The 22,183-nt window shown below is 37.6% G+C and overlaps 1 protein-coding gene and 1 long non-coding RNA gene across 2 annotated transcripts in view; one reads left to right on the forward strand and one right to left on the reverse strand.

Moving 5' to 3' along the window:
- LOC123967749 (NLR family CARD domain-containing protein 3-like) overlaps positions 1-4,435 on the forward strand; it is a 6,872-nt gene extending 2,437 nt beyond the window's left edge. Inside the window, exon 4 of the mRNA XM_046043980.1 lies at positions 2,649-4,435. Within this exon, the coding sequence (XP_045899936.1) occupies positions 2,649-4,435 (1,787 nt within the window). The remainder of the gene's footprint in view (positions 1-2,648) is intronic.
- Positions 4,436-14,266: 9,831 nt separating this feature from the next.
- Positions 14,267-19,998, reverse strand: LOC123970887. The gene is made up of 5 exons (XR_006825087.1): positions 19,853-19,998; positions 17,107-17,265; positions 16,531-16,629; positions 15,448-15,516; positions 14,267-15,367 (listed from the first exon to the last, which is right to left on the reverse strand). It is a non-coding gene; the product is annotated as an uncharacterized LOC123970887 (long non-coding RNA).
- Between the last annotated feature and the right edge of the window lie 2,185 nt (positions 19,999-22,183).

Raw genomic sequence — 22,183 nt, forward strand, 5'->3', positions numbered from 1 at the left:
GTTTAAGCAATCGAGAAGAACAATAAAATATCCTTTCACCATTTCAATCTGGTTTTAGACCCAATCACTCAACAACTACTGCTCTTTTAAAACTTACTAATGGTGTTAAAGGAAAAAAAGTGCTCACTGCCATTACCTTTGAAGCCTCGTTAACTCGTTAACCCGAGTCCGAATGTGTCCGTTCCTTGATTATTTATATTCCTTTAGTCTGTCAAGGTCCACCGATCAAAAGAATCAGAACAGTTTTTTAACAAAAATTACTCCAAGTTGTAAATCCTGTTGTGAAGTCCATCATTCTCTGTCTGCTAACTTCTCTTATCCTGCACCGTGTTGTTTTTGTGATGTTACTTCAAAATAAAATTGCATATTGGAGCTAGATCAAATGAAGGACGTGTAGCCTATTTGATATTATTGGATAAGTTTTAAACACGTAATATTCTGTTTAATTAATAATAAATATATTAATAATAAATAATAAACTGTTTCAGAATAGTTTCAGTTTTGTGCAAAAGGAATTAAAGGCCTGTCCCATATGGACGTCTGTCCCAAATATAGGCAGGGTCAATTTAATGATTTTAGCAAATAAAAGCCCAGTGCCTTATACAGGACAAAAGATATCCTCTGTTAGATAGCAGAAAGTTGCCAGTCAAGAAATCAGGTTTCTTTAGATAGATATATTAAGAAATTATATTTACTTTTTTATTCAGTAATACCATATGTTTTTTTTATGAAGGTTATTATTTGCCACATCAAGAAATGAAGTGCTACATGTTGTCTCATACTCCTGTAATACAGTATTTTACAAATTGGGAGGGTTGGCTCATCTGGACTAACATACCAAAGAAAATGACATCTCACATCTCAGAAACACTGTCATATCTAGAGCATCAAGTATGGCCACTGACAGATAACAGGAAAATGTAAGCCTCATTGTTTCTGCACCAAAGTCCATTACAAACCACATAATGCATGAAGTTCACAAAGGCATTGTCAGGTAAGGATCGAGGCTCCTCTCGCTTTGCTTAATTTATTAAATAAGCCACATCCCACATCAAAGCCTTCCATCTGGGAAAATCCACACTTATTATGTCCGTGATTTTTTTGCATTTTGTATTGCATTTCTGTCAATGAATCCTCAGAAATATTACACACCTTTTAATATACAATTTACAAGTCACTATATTCGTTATTCTCTGTTTTTGCTGGGCAATTATTTGTTCACAGCCTCTTTGTGGCAATCATGTGGTTGTATTCATGTAAGTACTTCTTTTTTTGATGTTTCTTTGTTTGCCTTCATTGTAGTGTGTTGATTGTGGTTTTGTTTTTGTCTTATGATTGAAATGTGTTTGATTTGTCCCTTGTTTTGTATTGTATAGTAGGACCCCCTCAAAAACGAGATGTTTCATCTCAAGGGGTTTATCTTATTTAGTAAACTTGTACAACAACAAACATCCTTAGGTAGTACTTGTGCAGATAAACAAAAGATCAGAAAATGGTTAGACGATTTGGACCACTTCTATTTTTTAGAATATTTGAATTGCATTATGCCTTCATTTGATAGTTGAGAGTAGAGTGCAGGCTCAGGAAGTTTTTTCCACTGTGGCAAGTTACTAAACATTTCAACTGGCCACTCAGTTTCTTCATGTGTCATTTTAAATATCTTAATAACACTTTAAAATTGTAAACACTGAGTAACTGGTGCCTGACAGCAGAAATATGGAATGTAACTATAATCCTTGACTGTTTGAGAATTTGTTCCCTGGTAGAGAGTGACAAAAACATAAAGAGAATGACATACAAAACCGCCTGTACTTGAATATGTGACAGCACTGTTACATGCTATGTGTTTTAGACTGCTGGTCCACCACAATTAGACGACTTCTAGACTCAGTTCAAACCTAACTAACTCAAACTAAGCTGCTCAAAGTGACTGTAAAACAGCGAAGGAGCTGCAGGAAGTGTTGAGTTTGTATTAATAAACTATAGGCAGATCACTAATGTTTAATAAGACAGTCAGATAGTAAAAGTATGCAATTAGTGTATATAAAAGCAGGAAATAAAAGGAACAATCATTCATTCATTTAGTCTTCATTAAAGACTAAAGGCTGAATTCAAACAGGAAAGTAACACTTTCACTCTTCTCTGTGACCATCTGAGCTGATTCTACACAGTGTCGACCAAATGTTGAGATTTTTCAACAACAAGCAACAAATCATTTTAATTCTAATGAAATGTCTTCACAGAGAGAAGAGTGGAGTGGAGGAGCAGCCGTCCTGCTGTGCTTTGTGTCAGGACGTCCTGAAGGATCCAGTCTCTACCAGCTGTGGACACTGGTTCTGCAGACAGTGCATCACCTCATACTGGGACCAGTCTGCTTCACCAGGAGACTCCTCCTGTCCCCAGTGTGGAGAAAGATCCAGAAAGAGGGCTGGACTGCAGACAGCCAGTCAGAGCAGCTCTGTACAAAGTAAGACTGCACATCTATCTGCTGATGTCATCATGTCTGAAAACAGGACTTTTAATTACAAGGACATTTTTTTTGTTATTTTGTTTGTTATGTTATCATGAATATCATACATCCAAAAACATATTTATCTGGTTTCTTACTTTCTGTTTATTCTTTAATAGTTTTATTCTCTTTTTCCTAGTGAGTGCTGGTCTGCAGAAGGTTTTAGATGAACATAAGATCAGTCTGAGGAGGAGATGTGAATGTGTCACTGAAGGAACTGATGAAACAGGAAGTGGAACCCTCCTCAACAGGATCTACACTGAGCTCTACATCACAGAGGGACAGAGTGAAGAGGTTAATACCCAGCATGAGGTGAGGCAGATTGAGACAGCTTCCAAGATGGAGACCCTCCATGAAACTCCAATCAAGTGCCACGATATCTTTAAAGCCTTACCTGGCCAACAGAAACACATCAGAGTGGTTCTGACCAACGGCGTCGCTGGTGTTGGAAAAACCTTCTCAGTGCAGAAGTTCACTCTGGACTGGGCAGAGGGCTTGGAAAACCAAGATATCAGTCTGTTGGTTCTGCTTTCGTTCAGGGAGCTGAACTTGATCAAAGATGAGCAGTACAGTCTTCTCACGCTGCTCCATGTTTTCCATCCAACATTACAGAAGGTCCCAGCAGAGAAGCTCGCTGTCTGTAAACTGTTGTTCATCTTTGACGGCCTGGATGAAAGCAGACTTTCATTGGATTTCCACAACAATGAGGTTGTGTCTGATGTCACACAGAAGTCATCAGTCAACCTGCTGCTGACAAACCTCATCAAGGGGAATCTGCTTCCCTCGGCTCTCGTCTGGATAACTTCCCGACCTGCAGCAGCCAATCAGATCCCTCCTTCATGTGTTGACAGGTTAACAGAAGTACGAGGCTTCACTGACGCCCAGAAGGAGGAGTACTTCAGGAGGAGAGTCAGTGATGAAGAGCTGTCCAGCAGAATCATCTCACACATCAAGACCTCCAGGAGCCTCCACATCATGTGTCTAATCCCAGTCTTCTGCTGGATCACTGCTACAGTTCTAGAGCACATGTTGACTACAGAGCAGAGAGGAGAGCTGCCCAAGACCCTGACTGACCTGTACTCTCACTTCCTGCTGGTTCAGACAAAGACGAAGAAGCAGAAGTACGATGAGGGACATGAGTTGAGTCCACAGGAGCAGATGGAGGCTGACAGGAGGGTTCTTCTGAAGCTGGGGAGGCTGGCGTTTGAACATCTGGAGAAAGGAAAAATCATGTTCTACCAAGAAGACCTGGAGCAGTGTGGTCTTGATGTCACAGAGGCCTCGGTGTACTCAGGTGTTTGTACAGAGATCTTCAAAAGAGAGAGTGTGATCTTCCAGAAAACAGTCTACTGCTTTGTTCATCTGAGCATTCAGGAGTTTCTGGCTGCAGTTTACATGTTTAACTGTTACACCAGGAGGAACACAGAGGTACTGGAGGTCTTCCTGGGGAAAAAACATTCAGCCCTGGATGTCTTTCTGAGGAGCACCATGGAGAAATCCCTTGAAAGTAAAAATGGCCACCTGGACCTGTTTGTTCGCTTCCTTCATGGCCTCTCTCTGGAGTCCAACCAGAGACTCTTAGGAGGCCTGCTGGGTCGGACAGACAACAGTCCAAAAATCATCCAGAGAGCCATCAACAACCTGAAGAAAATGAACACAAAAGCCTCTCCTGACAAAAGCATCAACATCTTCCACTGTCTGACGGAGATGAACGACCACTCAGTACATCAGGAGATCCAAGAGTTCCTGAAGTCAGAGAACAGATCAGAGAAGAAACTCTCTGTGATCCACTGCTCAGCTCTGGCCTACATGCTGCAGATGTCAGAGGAGGTTCTGGATGAGTTGGACCTGATGAAGTACAACACATCAGAGGAGGGACGACAGAGACTGATTCCAGCTGTGAGGAACTGCAGAAAGGCTCTGTAAGTCCAGCTGTGATTATCAACACTGTAAAGTAACGTAAAGCAGAAACCATCAGTATTACAGTAAAGATACACATTTTACACACATGTACACTATAAAACTTCCACAATGTAAACATTTCCTATACTAGTAATTCTACATGTGTAACAGTACAAATGTCTACAAACATAATTGTTGTCTTTATATCAAGTTAGTGACAGAAATATCTTCTATCATCTTCTGTCTTTCTTTGGGTGATGGAGGCTTGATACAAATCCAGAAGGTAAACTTGAAAACTTAAGAGTTTGTGCTGAAAATCTTTTGACATTTTTTTGACATTTTGTCAAAGTTTATTAGATCAAGGAGTTCAGCATCAATTACAAGCACTGCAGCAGCTTGGAGAGTGACCCAGCCCGATGACCAATGTACATCTCTCTGTACATCAAACATAGCTTATATAGGATATGTTTAGGTATCTGTTAGGTACCATAGAAGGGTTTGAGTCTGCAAAGTAAAGCTCCAACCCAAATAAGGGTACAGTCCCTACATAACCACCAATCACTGCTCTCCCCTTAGGAGGTCACTGACCCTCTGTCCTGCTGCTATAGTGCTATTTTGAACTGTCAAATGCACATATATTGGACACCACATCATCATTTTATCAGTATTTTTATTTTCACAGTGGACACAGTGTCAGCACTTTGGTTCTATAGTGTGTCTGTTTATTGTTCTTTTTATATGCAGACACACACACATAATGCCTGCTGGAGCTAATGTCACTTTATTTTAAGTGTGTTATAGCTTTTATGCTGTTATCAATATTCTCTTTTCTTCTTTGCAGTTTCTGAGCTTATTTATATTCATGTCTATTTTTAAAATTTACAATATATATAATTATTACTTGATTTGAGAGGATGTGAGGGGAGGCCATCCTTCCTTTTTAAGAGTCAAAGCAATTAATGTATTTTCATATGCTGTGCTTAATTAGAAATTAGTTTGATTTTAAACAGTAAGGAAGTTCTCTCTCTCTGTCCCTCTCTTTTTGGTAGGATTTGAATGGACTGGTCTGTAAACTGGTGAATTCCAAAGCTAATTTAGTAATGCTCACAGATAGAGGGGCTTTTTAAAAACTTAATGTAGGAAATTAAATCTGCATGAAAATACAAACTGTCAGACAATGTGTTTCCTTTCTGCACCATTTCACAACAGTACCACTAAAGCAGAACAGGTGTTGCACCAAAAAGTGATCGTAAGCCAAAAAGTGATTGCAGTCTGTGGGAGCTTGTGCAGAATGTTAAGACTATAGTATATTGCCCAGTTTCTATACGGCTACAGCTGTTTTTATGTGGATCAAACAGTCATAACACGCATATACATATTGCTTTATGTCTGTGGTAATAGCAAAGGTATGTCTGTGTGTAACAGAATAATCATAGTTGTGGCCAAAGAAGTGTTTCAAGTTTATAGCATAGTCAGGGCTACGAGTTAAAGTAATAATATTAGCCTATTGTTGCAGATGAGATGTGTTTGGGAGGCCTATGTCTATGTCTCCTTGTTTGTATTAGGAAAACAGAATGTAGCCTATAATGAGCATTATTTACAGCTGGGTTCCATACAATGAGAAATTATAAGAAAGTATCTGTCTTGCAATTATGCAAGAATTATGCATTATGACTCTACATTATTTTACTTGATGTGTGCCAACCAGTCCAGTCCTTTTTACCATTTAAAATATGTAAGAATATGCAGTTCACACTTGCTAAAAGGTGATACCTACCTTATTACTAAAATGTTCAGATTATAGTGCAACCAGTCCTTTATATGCGTCAAAATACATTTAAAGGGCCACAAAACCACTAACATGCAGTTACTACACAAAAAAGTGGTGTTTGCATCTTATACCTTATTACTGAGTTCATTATATAGTGAGTGTGTGTATATATATATATATATATATATATATATATATAACTGTTAAATTCCAAAACTACTTTAGTAACGTATATATTGTTAGAGAGCTTAATGTGAGAAATTATATCAGTTTGCAAATACACACTATCAGACAATATATTTCCCTTCTGTACCATTTTACAACAGTAAGACTAAAGGCAAGGTATGTAGAGAAAGTTTCCCTCTTTTGAAAAGGACTTTCTTAAAATGGTTAATCTGCTGCATCAGTTTTTCAACAGGTTGCAGTGTGAGACTGTGGTTGATCCCAAGGACTGTAATCAAGAGTACATGGTTATCAGTTTTTAGGAGATTTCTACTACTTCTTCTACTGTATGGTATCCATGTATCAGTATTTAAAGTGGTTATGCTCATTTCAGGTAATAATTTATATAATAATTTTATTTAGGGGTTGGACCAGAACAAGTTTACATGGTTTCATTTTCAAAAAACACCAATATTTTTGTCATACTGCACATTGCTGCAGCTCCTCTTTTCATGTTGTGTGTTGACCGCACCATTTTAGCTATGGAGTGATGCATCTCACTTCTACAAGATGTTTGTTGGGATTTGCACATGCGCAGTTCCTAGTTGAGGACTACTAGCCAATCAGAAGCAGAGTAGGGCGGGTCCTGACTAGCTGGCAACCATAGCTTTGGTTAAGCTGTCCGTGTTCCCGAACCAGCTTAGCAATATAGGATCAAGATGTTTCAGAGTGGTAAATTATTCATTAGTAACAAATTCATATTTACTGCCTGTCACACTAGCTGTTAAGTGATCATTATGACACAAGTAACAAAGTGATGCAGATAGGTTATGGGAAGTAAAGGCTGGACTACAATTGAGAGTTTTCAGGCAATTCAGGAACAGAATTTTCTGTGGGATATGGTAACTTTAAACCCATTGAGATGGACTTTTCCACTTTGCTAACCTATTACATGCACAAAAGGTTATATAATGCAATAAAGGGAAGAGAAAAAGACCAAATATTCTCTGTCATCACAGACTTCCCTACTGTGGACTCTCAGAGACTCACTGTGAAGTCGTGGCCTCAGCTCTGAAGTCCAACCCCTCCCATCTGAGAGAGCTGGACATGACTGGAAATAACCTGCAGGATTCAGGAGTGAAGCTGTTGTGTGCTGGACTGGAGAGTCCAAACTGTAGACTGGAGACTCTGAGGTCAGTTGATGTATTTTGCTCTTGCCCAGTGTACCCAATGTAAATTCATAACAGAAGTTTTAGGTTTCCTTCAGTTCTCCTGTTTTCTGGGTTTGTCTGAGCACAAATCACAGCTGCTCTTTTTTTTAAAATGTGTCAGTCTTAACGGAATTCACGTTATTTGTCACAGGTTACTTAGGTTATTATTGTTTTCTGTTTTATTTTGAAATCATCCATGTCTGGTGTCCTGTGGCCTGTACTACAAAGCGGGGTAACTGGCTTATCCAGGTAACTTCAGGAGTAACTTTGTGACGTCAGGTGTAACTTCCAAGAAGAAAAATTGGAAATTCCCTGAAATTAATTTAAAAAAATATCGAAAATCACTCTGGTGTTTTCTTCTGAATATGCCCAATCCATGGCAAAGTCTCTAAGGTGCACGTGATGATGCTTCTTGTCAGAAAATGATGTCAGTTTGTGTTCTTAATCAACTGATAAACAGGAGCATAAATAATACACTATATCTACACGGGAAGGAACTCGTTACATTTGAGATAAAGATAACATGCCTCTCACTTTGCTCAGTGCACATTTGATCCAGTTATAAAGATGATTGAGGATGAAGCTCACAGTCAGTCAGCTGTGTGTTGATGGAGATGACAGCAGTGATGAGGAGAGTCTAAATCTGTGCTGGGGTGATGATGGAGCAGTGGGTAAGACACATGCCTTTGGTGTGACAGACTAGGGTTCAATTTGACCAATGTGTCCCTGAGCAAGACATTTAACTCCTAGTTGCTTCAGAGGCGTGCGACCTCTGACATCCATAGCAATTGTAAGTCACTTTGGATAAAAGTGTCAGCTAAATGAATAAATGTAATGTAAATGCTTTGAAGTGCTGGGACAGGTAAAGTGTTAAAGATTGGATTTATTTAAAGTCTTATTTATTCATAAAGTCTTATTTGTTTTTATATTGGCCATTTCAAAAAAAAATCGGTCTTAGCTTTCATAAAATGATAAAAGTAACAACATGTCTGATTTGATATTTATTCCAGACTGGCCTGAGATCAGCAGCATGTTATTAATCTGTGTTATTTTATATATGTCATATTAATAGGTGTTTGAATGTTGTGCTGACATTATGATGATCCACAATAACACAATGACCAAGTCCCTCTACACATTTTTTTGAAAAAGCTCATTACCATAGTAATGTTGAGCTACACATTTAAAACCTGAACGCATCATCATTTTTTATATGAATTTATTCTTTATTCAGGTTGTGGCGCTGCAGTTTGTCAAAGATCAGCTGTGCTTCTCTGGCCTCAGCTCTGAAGACCAACCCCTCCCATCTGAGAGAGCTGGACCTGAGTGGAAACAACCTGCAGGATTTAGAAGTGAAGCTGCTGTGTGATCTTGTGGAGAGTCCACACTGTAGACTGGAGACTCTGAGGTCAGTAGAGTGTTGGAGTCAGTCCATGCTGGTTTCAGCAGTATTTTACTAATACAGTTAGTATCAAAGCAGAGATCCAGTATTTCCTGTAAACCTCCAACCTTCTCAGTGCCTCAGTAAAGCTGTGAGAGGAGAATGATGATAGGCTTCAAGATTGGACAGAAAGACAGAAAGAGAGAGAGAACAGGCAGCCAATCAGTTCAGCCAGAAGCTTTTTGTGGTCATGATGTGTGGAAACTGAGATGAAGTTAGTTTAATAATTAATAGATGTTAGATTAGATTAATAGATGTTTTTTTTGGAGCTATTACCTACAGTGGGATACATTTCTATTTATGTTAGCCTAGTTTAATTGTCACCTGCAACTTGAATTTTGTGTTTCCTTTTACATTAATAAAATTATTTTCAACATAAGCATTCATCACAATGCAGGAATTAAAGTGTTTAATGGTCCAAATTTTTATATAATTCAGTACTAAACATTTCTTAAAAATAGTGCTAAAATCATGTCTGGTCCTGATCTCATGAACCCAATCTTGAATCTCGTTTAGTCTCATCATTTAAGTGTCTTGTCACACCACTGCGATTAATACTTCATGAAAGTAACAAATTACCGGCAAAATGAAAAAGGCCAGATTACCTGTCCAGCAGAAATAAAGCAACAATGGTGTCACTTTTCAAGAGGGGTTTTCTGCAGTGGTGTGGAAATAAGACTAATTTTAAAATATGCCAGTATGATCACTATCTTAATGTGCTTTGTCTCTTTTTCAGGATGATTTATTAAAGTATTGAATTATTAATGAGACATGTTTTTTCATATTTCTTTTGTTTAAATGTATTGTAACATTTTTAAAACAATCAATAAATTAGTCGTTACCTTAATTGACTAATTAAAAAAATGATTGATAGATTTTAAAAATAATCGTTTGGTGCAACCCTAGTTCAAACTTTATATGAACATATAGGACCTTTAACATACTATATACAGTATATCTGTCTATCCATATTTACATATTTGTCCTGTAATGTTTCAAAAGTAGATGAAATATTAAAATGTTTCAGAGCGGCTGGTTTTTAACAGCTTTGAGCCGCAGCAGTACAACAGCAGTAAATCCAAAATTACAGTGAGCGGTGAATATCTCTCTGTCTCTGCAGTCATGATGCGTTCAGGGACTCGTAGCACTTTATTTCCACTGTGTACTTGAGTGAAACCTGCAGAGTAAACAGACCTAAACAGATCTCAGTGTGTTCACTCCAGTACGTTAACATGAGAGCTGAAAGGAAGCTGGCTACGCTACACAGCCGCTCCGCTTCTGGTCTGAACAGGACTGAAGTCCCTGCTGGTCTTTATACGGGATGTGTTGCATCACTGATTTACAGCTGATGAAGGGAGTCTCTCTGATATGACTTATGTGTTCTGTCTTCTTCTCTCACCAGATGGAAGTGATCTCTGTCAGAGTGTGAGGGATCAGAAAGGTGGTGGTGTTGAGAGGATCAGCTGTGTCCTGATGATCCAGAGAGGTTGAAGCAGCAGCATCAGCTTGTTTGTGGAGAGGCTCTGACTGGGCCTTGTTACTGGGAGGTAGAGAGGAGAGGAGAGCTTCATCCAGCAGTGACTGACAGGAATCACAACAGTGCTGCAGCCTGAACTGCTCTGAGATCAGCTCCACTGTCAGACACAAGGTCAAGTCCACCATCATCCCTGTGTGTTCCTCTGGATGTGACAGAGTATCATCAGTGGATCTGGACTGCTCTGCTGCTGCTCTGTCCTTCTACACAAGCCATGTTTCTATCTAGCGTAATTGTCATGTGAATTTTGAGCGTACTTTTGAAATGTCGCAAAAAAGGAGAAAAACAAATTGCGAAATATGTGCGTTTCCATCAGCTGGTTTGGTTTGGAGCGAATAAACCGCTACGGCAAGCGTAGTAGTAGTAGTTGACGTTACACATGGATGTAATAAACAAGCAGGGTTGGGGGAGTAATGGATTACATACAACGGCGTTACATAATCGAGCAGCACACCACAAAGCTTGTTCAATCATGTTTTTATCAACTTAGAAATATAGCAAAAATTCGATCTATGTTAACTTTTAAGGACACCGAGACCATTTTACACGCCTTCATCTCATCACGCCTGGATTATTGCAACAGCCTTTTCACCTGTTTAACCCAAAAATCTATTGATCGACTCCAGACTGTCCAGAACTCAGCTGCCAGGCTTTTAACCAGAACAAAGAAATATGACCACATTACTCCTATTTTAGCTTCATTACACTGGCTCCCAGTATGTTTTAGAATTGACTTTAAAATTCTATTGATCACTTTTAAAGCTCTTTATATTAATTTTTCATGCTCTTGTTTTTTTGTATTATTCTTTACACTTGTTAAAGCACTTTGTAACTTGTTTTTGAAAAGTGCTCTACAAATAAGGATTATTATTATTATTATTATTATTATTATAATCAGGATACAAAAAAAAGTAACTGTAGCCTATTCCATTACAGTACAGAAAATAAAGACTTAATCAGATTAGGCCTAAAGGGGAATCACAGAGTTGAGGCAGAGCGGCCGGGAAACATCACAGAGAAAACCAGGAAATATTTTCCATCAAATATGATCCAGTTTCAGAAAAATCGGTATCGTACGGTAATCAGTGGTAATCAGGTTAAAATAGTTTGATTACATTAGGCCTACTGATTACATTTTTTAACAAGCAATTAGTAATTGTACCGGAGAAAGAGAAAACCTAAAACCGGTTAGAGAAAGAGATCTCTTTCTCTCTTAGAATCAAATTCTTCTCCACAATAACTCAGACCAACTAAATTCACCTTGAACTACACCATTCCTATTTGTTTAGCCATTGTTTATTTCTTTGATGTATATTTAAGCTCATTTATTCACGTAGTTAGTTCTAATAAATTTCACCCAAATCACAGGAACTGTGTGTGTGTATTGTTTAACTCCAGGTCACTGTAACGGAGGATTTACGCCTTCAATATGAGATTGACTGATTGATTAGATTGATTTAAGATAATTAACCAATTACTACTAACTGATCACTAGGAAATAATTGTATAATTATTAAGCTATACTCAAGGTTCCTAAAGCCTTGGGCGGACAGCAAATCTTTAGGTTGTGCCCCAAAAACGAGAGATATATTAATTATTATTATTAATATTTCCGAATATTAATATTCATTATTTTTATTATCAGTAACGTAGGTATACTACAGCTACAATCTCTGCAGACACACTGAGACTCCTCCACTCCTTCTGTTCTACTCAGCTACCTAATCCACCTGTTTATAAATAACAATGGAAGTTAATTTTGCATGTTTAAAGTTCTTGTTAGTGCCACCGAAACAAGCCATTTATCTTATTATAATAAATTATAAAATCTCATCAAAGTCTGGATTCAAAGTTTCCCAACTGACTACAAACAGATTATGTCTGGATTTTGTTGAAAGCCCCGCTACCCCATTATTTACATAATGTTTGATGATGAAATCAGAACTGATTCTAGACTCCAAGGTACACACAAGAAATAATACTAATTCGTTTTTTGCAGTGCTGAAGTTTTGCAGTTTTCAGTGTTGAAGCAGTCGTTATCAGAAGCGTTCATCTTCCGTAGCTCCACTGTTTTCCCTGTTTTTATTGGTTTATGATTTTGTTAAATGAACTGAAAATGACCCCTAAATAGATCAAAACAATAGTACAAAAACTGGTTATAAGTAATGTTGCTTGTGGTTCTCCCCCTCAAAAACCTTTTTCACAAGATGAAGACAACAAAAGGAATAACAAATGTAAACATGTGCAAATTTTTATTATTCCTTAGTGTACTGTGCAGTACAACACACCAAACAACTAATCATTCTGCCCCAGGGTCCTGTCTTTGGTCTGGGGCAGGCCAGAGATTCTCGTCCTCCACCTCCTCCTTCTCCTCCGCCTTCACCTAATCCTCGTCTTCCTTCTATCTCCTCCTCCAAATCCTACTGTTCCTTTTCCTTCCTCTCTTCCTCTTCCTCATTCTTGTCCTCTCTGGTGTCCTCTACCTCTTATTTAGATTTCTTTGGATTCATTGTTCCAAAACTGAAAGAACAGACTCTGGCTCTTTTATCTTTCTATTGAAGTTTCTGATTGGTGTGTTATAAATTATAACTGTTGAGCTAATTGAGCGAATTGAGCTCACAATATTGAATGTCACTGCTTTCTCAGTGACCACATGGTGCAGCCAATGAGAAATGAAGGGATTTGTGTGTAGAGTTTAGGGAAAAGGGCCAAGTCTCGTTTTGCAAATCCCACATCAAAGCATCAGTTTCTGTAAATTTAACACTAAACTGGCTTTAGAGAAAACTAAAGATTTAACGGTGGAGTGTGTAATATTCATCTGGAGATCTGGAGGATCTATTGACAGAAATGCAATATAATATCCATAACTATGTTTTCAGCGGTGTATAAAGGCCTTACATAATGAACCGTTTTTATTACCTTAGAATGAACCGTGTACAGTACTGCCCGGAGATGAGGGGAAAATAAAAATAAGCGTCCATAGATTGATGGATGTGGTAGATCAGCTCCAGCACATGCTTTATTCTGACCAGTCTCTTCATAGTTGAATGATAGTTTTATTTCTGTTTACCATTTTTCATAATTGATTCTTTATTAATGTATATTGTCTGCTTTTACAAAACATACTGGTGCTCAAAAAACTCCACAGGGTACCTTTAACGACACTATATATTTTCAGATTTCAGATTTTAAGAAGACTTACTCGCTAAAAAACTGTATTGAGATTAAACATAAACTACTTTATTTATTTTATATCAAAGTCTTAGATCATTTCAAGAAGTATCAAAACATTTTTCAGGATCAAAAAGGAGAAAATCAGTCAGAGTCAATGACAATAGTGTACTATTTGTTTTCAATTTCTACTTTATATGTACTTGGTGTACAGTGCCAAAGAATAAAAAAATATCTGTGGTGCTATAAATGTTGATAAACCACTGAATCTATAATCAGCATTTGAATTGTTTAACTTATATGATAACTGAGTGAGTTAATAAATTATGGGAAATGTTACTGTAAATGACCATGTAAGGAAGAAAATGTTTATTTCACAGATGTGACTTTTTTTAATAATACTTTTTGCGACATACTGCTTCAATCTCCTCAAAGTATTTTCAATGTTACATTAAAACATTCCCAACTAGTTGATTATTCAGTTACATGTTTAGGTGATAATGGCTTTTACTAAAGCTTTAAATTTAGTCTTTGCTTTGAAATGAAACAGTGTTTCACATGTGACTATAATTCAAACAAACTTTATTACCTCTCAGCAGAGGGCAGAAGCTTTAAGAAACACACTTCCTAAAAAACAAACATCTCAAAACGTGTCATAAAAAACTGAACAAGGTTGTGATGCAGGGCAGTTTCAATCGCACTGGGAGCACCACCAATAAAACATTCATATAAGCATGAAAGTGTTAATGTAGCAGCCTGTGTAGTACTTCCTAACAATAAATCAGCATTGAGGATTTCCAGGTGTTCCAGGTTTTACTAATAAACACAAATACTACAGGTATTTAACAGCCTATAGGCACAAACACAATAAAATATTAAGCATTAGAAAAAAAACACGAGAACACTACACAAAAAAGAGAAAGCACTGTGATGGACGAAAATGTATCAGTGGCAAAACAAACTAAGTGCTTGTTTTTGCCACTGATGGTCTCAGACTGTTATTCTAAGTGTCTGACAACATTGTGGGAAGAATCCCTACAGATATAGACCTTTTTTTAAAGATCATTTTTACATCACTCTCCTTAGCCTCCAGATTCCACTGAACAAAAACAATAATTTGACACTGCAAATCTTCATAAAACGAACTTCATTCAAACTGGACACAAACAAAATAAAACTCACCAAATGGATCTTTGTTAATCTCTCCACTGCTCCAACAATCACCATCACTGGTTTGGTTGAAATAAATCCTAATTTCACGTCGTTAGAAGAGAAAAGAACAAGCCTTCATATCGCTCTCCTCAAAGCCGACAGCTTCACAGCACTTCACCTGCACCAACATGCGTGATTTCTGATGACAGATTTTTTTCTTTGACTGTAATTATATTATATAATTACATACATATACACACACTATTAAACTACTGAATGACATTTCTGTTCTGTTTTCATCTCTAAATATAACGGTATATGTCATGGTTGTTGTGATTTTAAAGCTAATTATTAACCAACCAAATTACTTATAAGCAGATCTCCTGACAGCGAGCGCTGACGTTCAACTTGTAGAAGATATTTCTCATCTCTCGACTGGAATAAGGAAGCTCACGTTGAATCTGATGTTCACATCCAGAGAATTCATTCCTCTTCAGGCTGAAAGCATCATAACCTTTGGAAAATATAATTTATGTGTGATTGAAGAACAGAAGAACAACCTGGTGTAATATGAACAATGAGAAGTGAACTTACTGCACAGTTCAGGCTGGACTCTAGAAATATGGAGGATATCCCTTACTGCTCGTCCTCACGCACACAGGTCTGAAATTACATGTAAAACTAAGCGCATGTGATATCTAGTCCCGCGTGAGGCTACAGAAACACATTAATCTACCAGTTCAGACTCATCTTCCAGATTTAATGTGCCATTCGGAGCTCCAGCTTTTGCTATAGATTTATGAGATGGCAATCTGAACATTTAAACTCCTAAAACAAATGGTTCAGCAAATGGTTCAACATTTTAGGACTGGAAACGGGGGGAAAAGGCTGGCTCTGTCCAAAGGTAATAAAATCTATCCTACCAGTAGTGGTAGAGGAAGCAATACCAACATTTAACACTACTGTAGTAACAAGTAAAAGAAACCTGAAACCACAATTGTACTTGTATAAAATACAGAAGTATTATCAGCAAAGTGTCAAGTAGGCTACTTTAAAAGTACTTTTTGTTTCCTATCAGTGTCAATATATGATAATATTGTGTTATTATTTGCTGAACCATAAACATGTAAACAGCTAAAGAGCTCATTTTAATTATGTGACAAACTGTTGAGTTACAGAGCTTATTTTATGATGATTATATGTTTTGTACTGAAAAAAAGTATTGTCACATTCATGTAAATATAGTAGAATATTATGTATCATAAAATGAAAATATTGAAGTATCCCCTTGTTTGCACTTACAATAAAAGTACATATACATTCCACCACTGCCTGCCAGCACCTCTAAAGCTGGTTGACGGTATTAATGTGTTAAATCTAATTTGTTTCATTGAAAAATGGGACGCTGCACAGAATCTCTGGGCGGATAGAGAAACTTTTGTTTTTCAAGAAATACAGTTGCATCATGTAACTCATGTTGTAATTGTTTTTACATTTCTGTTTTTGTCCTGATAAAACATTAATCTGTGAGCTTTAGAGGTGTCAAAAGGTGTATTTTTGGACAGAGCCAGGCTAACTCTTTCCCCTGCTCCTAATCTTTATGCTAAGCTAAGCCAATCTGCGCCTTCCTCTAGCTTTATATTTAGCACATCATGAGAAAGATATCGATCCTCTTACTTTGTGACTGAAGGCTCCAAGTTGAAGTCGACATCAATCAGCTCTTGGGATTGATTGTGTTTCATCAGCAGATAGATGGACGTTGGAAACTCCACCCAGCTGAAAGACAGTTTAAAGTGACCATAAGTTTTTCTGAAACAGTGAAATGCAGTGCAGCAGAGACACGAGTAGAGAAGAGACATGAAGTCAGGATACAGACTCAGTTATAGCACCAGAAGCTGCTGGTCACAGAGCAAGCAGAGCTGTAGCAACAAAACTCCTGAGAGTACTGAACTGATCCAGGATGTTTTACTGGAATTTATTATTTGTAAGAGGATGAATGAGCTGATTCACTCCTAAAACACAGAACATGGCACAAAACTGACTGAATGAAGCAGCTGCCTTCAAAAAAATGACCTGAAATCAGTTAACAGGTGACTTAATGCATCAACTCTGCACCTATTTAAACCTATTTACTGTGATTGTTGGTGAATGTTCAGTGGACTGAGTTCAGTCTGAATGTTTCTCTCTGTGTCTGACCAGGTTTTGGAAAACGAGCCCCTCGTCTCGATGTAAAATGTAAATGATGAATCTCACTCTGCAGGCAGGTGGTGACGGCCGAAACGTGGCACAGCGAGCCGCTCGCTGTTTCTGGAGCAGCTGGAGGCTGCAGACCCTCCTGTCTGCTCCACTGCAGTGTTTGCGTCCTCAGATTCGTCACAGAGCCTCATTTTGAGCCTCACGCCAACAAATCACCTGAATGACACAACACAAACAGAGGTGTGTCAGTAAATACAGACAGTACTGTGGTCCAGCGGTGGAGGAAGTATTCAGAGCCTTTTTTATTAACAGCAGTAATAATATCCTGTTATTGGATCATTATTTCTGATGCATTCATGTGTAAGCAGTATCTTGCTGTTGTAGTTCAAAGTGGAGCCAACGTTAGCTATTCATTTAGTGTTGGGTTATGCAGACGCCTGAGGCAGAAATGTAGGTACAAAGGCTTATGGGAAGGTGAGACAGGCGAAGGAAAACCAGAGCAAGAAAACACAAGCAAACAGATGCTGTAGGGAGCAGGCAGGAATCCAAAGTCAAATAAACAGGCAAAGATCAAATCCAAGTAGCGCAAGCAGAAACAGGGAACAACCTGCACATGCTATTGCTGCAGAAGAAGGCCGGTCTGGACTAATGTCTGCAGTAAAACAGCCACTAAATCTACATATGAAAGACTTGGAGGGGGCTTCATGTGTTATTTAAAAAAAAAAAAAAAAAAGCAGTTTTCTGTATTTCACATTCAAGCCTTTATTCCAGGAGAGAAAACGTCAGTTAATGCAGTTTTCCAAAACAGCCCTTTTCTTTCTTTGTAGCTGATGATTAAAGACTTAAAGCTGCGAGTAGCTGTATGTAGACTGATCCTTCTTTACAAACAGTTGTTTCAGCGCTGCAGATGAACACATTTGTTCTTCTCTTGTCCGCTGCTTAACCTTGGCCTCTAGAATCTAAAAATAAAGTCAGAGGACTTTTATTTCCTCCTCGCAGGATGTCCTCATGTAAACACGCCACATAGGACACTGTAAGCCAGAGCAGTGAGAATTTGAGGTTTTATATTACACGGACGATTGTTTGGGAAATCTGAAGCTCCTAAAGGACAGATTTCATGGCATTAATAACACATTTTAATGCCTTCAGCTGGTTCACAGTTCGGCTTCCAGGCTTTTAATGGGAATAAAAAAGAGGTAAATATAATAAACGGTTATTGCATCAGCTTCCTGTACATTGTAATAGTGTTTTTTAATGACAAATTTTTAGGTTTGCATTTTTGTAGAGTTGCACTTTATGATGTTTGTTATTTTATTTGAATGTGTGCGTATGAGTTATGTACCTGTGTTTTAATCCTTTGTCTTGTTAATTTTATCATCATGTGTTTGTATCTGATCTGGGTGTTTTGAGTGATTCTGTATTTCACAAAACTGCAATACTGTTTTTTCACTTAGTTTTTTTTTAGCTTATTTTGATATATTTTTTTCTTTTACTCCATTTTAATCCTATGTTTGAGTTGAGCCCTGTGTTTCTTTTGTGTCTTGTCTTAATGTCTTTCCATGTTATGTAAAGCACTTGAATGACCTTGTTGGACGTTCTTAGAAACAGAAATGAACCCGAGTCACATTCCTTTCTTCTGCTGTCATTCATTCACCACGACATCTAAATCAAAAGCTTCCTGCTCAAACTGCTCTAGCATTTCCAGTTTCAACTCCAAAACATCATGTTCCCACCAGATAAATTCCAGTGTGCACAGAAAACATCACAAGATCACAGAAGTCTCTTCGTCTCTTTCATGGCAGATTTAAACTATTTGACTAGAGCAGGGTTTTTAATCACTCAGCAGTACTTTACTCTCTGGCCCTCACAAGATCAGATGTGTAACTTTGGTTTCAAATTGTACTTTTAAATATGTATTCTATATTGTTTTTCGCCTGACTCTGTGCTACAAGGCATAGGTCAGGGCTGGATCAATCAGATGGTCACCCCTCCAGTAACTCTGTAACTAAATCATTGTCTCCTCGCTTATATACTATTCACTTGAAACAGCGTATCAGTAACATGTTCACTGACAAATAACTGTTTTTAACTTGTTTTGCCTACAATCTTCATGACACAATATCTGCTTGTAGCAAAGAAACTCCTGTAATGGGATTATGAAAGTGTTTTGCACAAATCTGTAACTGAGTGTAACTGTAATGCTGAAGTTTTATTGGATGCATGAATTAGTTTAGCAAGAAAATCCCATCGAAGGATCACAAAGTTTTAATGAACTAATCAATTCTGTCAGACAGTATCGCTGAAATCAAATGAAAAACGTTGCTGATGAATGAATTCTTTTAACCCTTAAAAACAAGACGTTTCCTCTGGTGACAGGACTGTTTGTGTGCCCTCCATCCTCTCCAACCATCTACAGTTATGCAGCACTTTCTTTAAGGAAACAAACATCTCCACGTAACATAAACCAGTCAGCGATTTTCCTCAACACAGAATTGACAAAACACATTAGCGGTGGTGCATAAATGTCATTTCTAGGAGAAAGACATGGCCACAAAATACTTTAGTGATTCAGATTACTTAAAAAATGTACAATTCATAACAATTTTAAAACCCAACAGACGTGCAGTGAATCTGGAGCCTCTGGGCGGTTTGCCTGCTCAGTCTTGGTACCGTCCTAACAACTTGCATTTACTCCAAAAGACACATCTGTGATGTTTCTCTCTCAGAGTGAACTGATCACATCAAGCACACGCACCACATTTAAGCAAACACACAGAACAACACAGGTTTCATCAACACTTACCCTCTGCTGCAGTCTGGACTTCAGCTTCTCCTCCGTCATTGCACACTGAAATCAGAGAGCGACGACTCCTCAGCATTTTGTTCTTTCAGCTTGACTGGAAAAAAACTGGTTCTTTGCTCCTTGACATTTTGTTGATCAGTTGCCATATCTGCTCCACCTTTATGCTGACTGGAGAACAGCCAAGTCTCCTCCTCTGGTTAAAAATAATTTGTGACATGGGTTAAAAATAAAGGCTGATTATTTAAGAGGTTTATATTTCCACTTCAGTATCATACTCGTCAGAACAAAAGGAGGGAAATAATGTGACACATATTTTTTTTGGCACACCTTTCTAGGAGTAGTAGTTTATAGAGGATTTACCTCCATAATGTATATGATCGAGATAATAAACCATTTGTAAGAACAATTTCTGGTCTTACAAACATGAACAACTGCAGGCTTCATGAGCACACAAACCTTAGTTAGTAACTAACCAACTGTTTATGAATGTTTTTCTAATGAGCCATAATATCCGCTGTTATAAATATTGGCAGGTCATTCATAAAAGCTTCTGTGCTCCTGCAGTTGTAAATGTTAAAACATTATGTGTAGTTGATACATTTTGGTTTAGGACCAAAAACCTGCAAAACAATGACATGATGACTCAGCTGTACTTTGTGTTCAATGCTAATTAGTAAATGTTAGCATGCTACAATGCTAAACTAAGATGGTGGACATGGTAAACAATCTACCTGCTAAAAATTAGCATGTTTTCATTGTATGTTCTTCTGTTGATTTTAGCATTTAGCTCAAAGAATCGCCGTGCAGGAGTCGCTAGAATGACTGTAGACTCGCTAGCAACAAGATGCAACTTAAAAATATGCAAGCTTTAGACCTATTTTTGAACTTCGAACATTTGCTGTTTCAATGTTATCAATGTTCTTATCTCACTCTTAGCAAGAGAGTGAGGAAGCACATTTCTCAAAATGTTGAACTTAAAAGATATAAAAAGCAAAAAGGACGTTTTACTCATTTATCTGCTTATTCATGATAAATAAAGCAGAAATAAATGATGTATCAACATGAATTAAGCCACGAGTTCCAACTTATGAATAGTTTATTATATGATAAACTTTTCTTTACACCTAAGATGACACTGTGCCGGTGCAGGATAAATTGCTTTAAAGTGGTTTAATCAGGTGTCTATCAGACCGGTGATTTGACCCACCTGGAACTTCTCTTCAACGCATGCATTCAGAGCTGCTATGACTGCTATGATTTTTTGTCATTTGTTTTTTTGTGGGGGGTTATTGCACAAATTCCAATACAACTCTTCATGGCATACTTAAATATTCACAAAGGTAAAAAAAAAAACTTGGTCATATTTGCTGAAACTGTCACTATCCGTGCACTACTGCTCCTATTGCCATAGAGAGCCTAAGTCCCTCTGGACCAGTAGATGATGTGATTAAAGGACCAGGAGTCGTTACATTAAACATATCTGTGCATGGGACACAGCTAAGCTACATCATGTGTGTAATTCAGGGCACAATTCAAATGGGATAAAAAGAAATGTTTTATTCCTCTCCATTGACTAACATAAATATTTTCCCCAAAACTGCACAAGTACATTACTTGAAACCACAAAAATCTTACTTGTACTGCAAATACTGCTAATAAATAACATTCCTAATTAATATACTTCACTCTACACGGACAGCAAACTAACCGTTATAACCTAATACCCTATTACAAATAACAGCTTAGCAAACATTAACATGCAATACGTGATTTCTCAAAATTATTTAAACTTTCCTAACCATCAACCATGTTGTTTGTATGACATCAACATGGATGGGCGTCTTTGAGAGGACCTTACAAAATGTCATTTTAAATCACATCCTGACAGCATCACATGATTTTTTGTTAAGAAAGAGTTAAGAAATGTACTTTACTCATCAGAATAACAACACTGACAGCATAGATCATTAGGACATATCTTTTAAGTGACTGAACCACATTTTGCTCATGCTAGAGAGGCCTCTTACGTGCATCAGTCAAACGTGTAGTTGCCTCAAACCTGAAGCTTGTGTAACTGGATAAGACACATTGTGAAAACAACACACCTTTAAAATGCTACTTAAAAAAATGCTTCCACGTCCTGAAAAAGATATAAAGACCCGTTTCTGAGCAGAAATCCTCTAAATGTTTGTTACAATTTCTTGTTTCAAAGTTAAAGTTTATTAAACCAGGAAGCTTCTAGAGATACGTCATCTGTTTTACAAGAAACAATAACAGTTAACATATTCAAAAGACAGGGCTGAGAGGGGAAAGAGATGCTGTTGAATGTGT

This window comes from Micropterus dolomieu, linkage group LG01, assembly GCF_021292245.1.
Source record: "Micropterus dolomieu isolate WLL.071019.BEF.003 ecotype Adirondacks linkage group LG01, ASM2129224v1, whole genome shotgun sequence".
NCBI lineage: Eukaryota > Metazoa > Chordata > Actinopteri > Centrarchiformes > Centrarchidae > Micropterus > Micropterus dolomieu.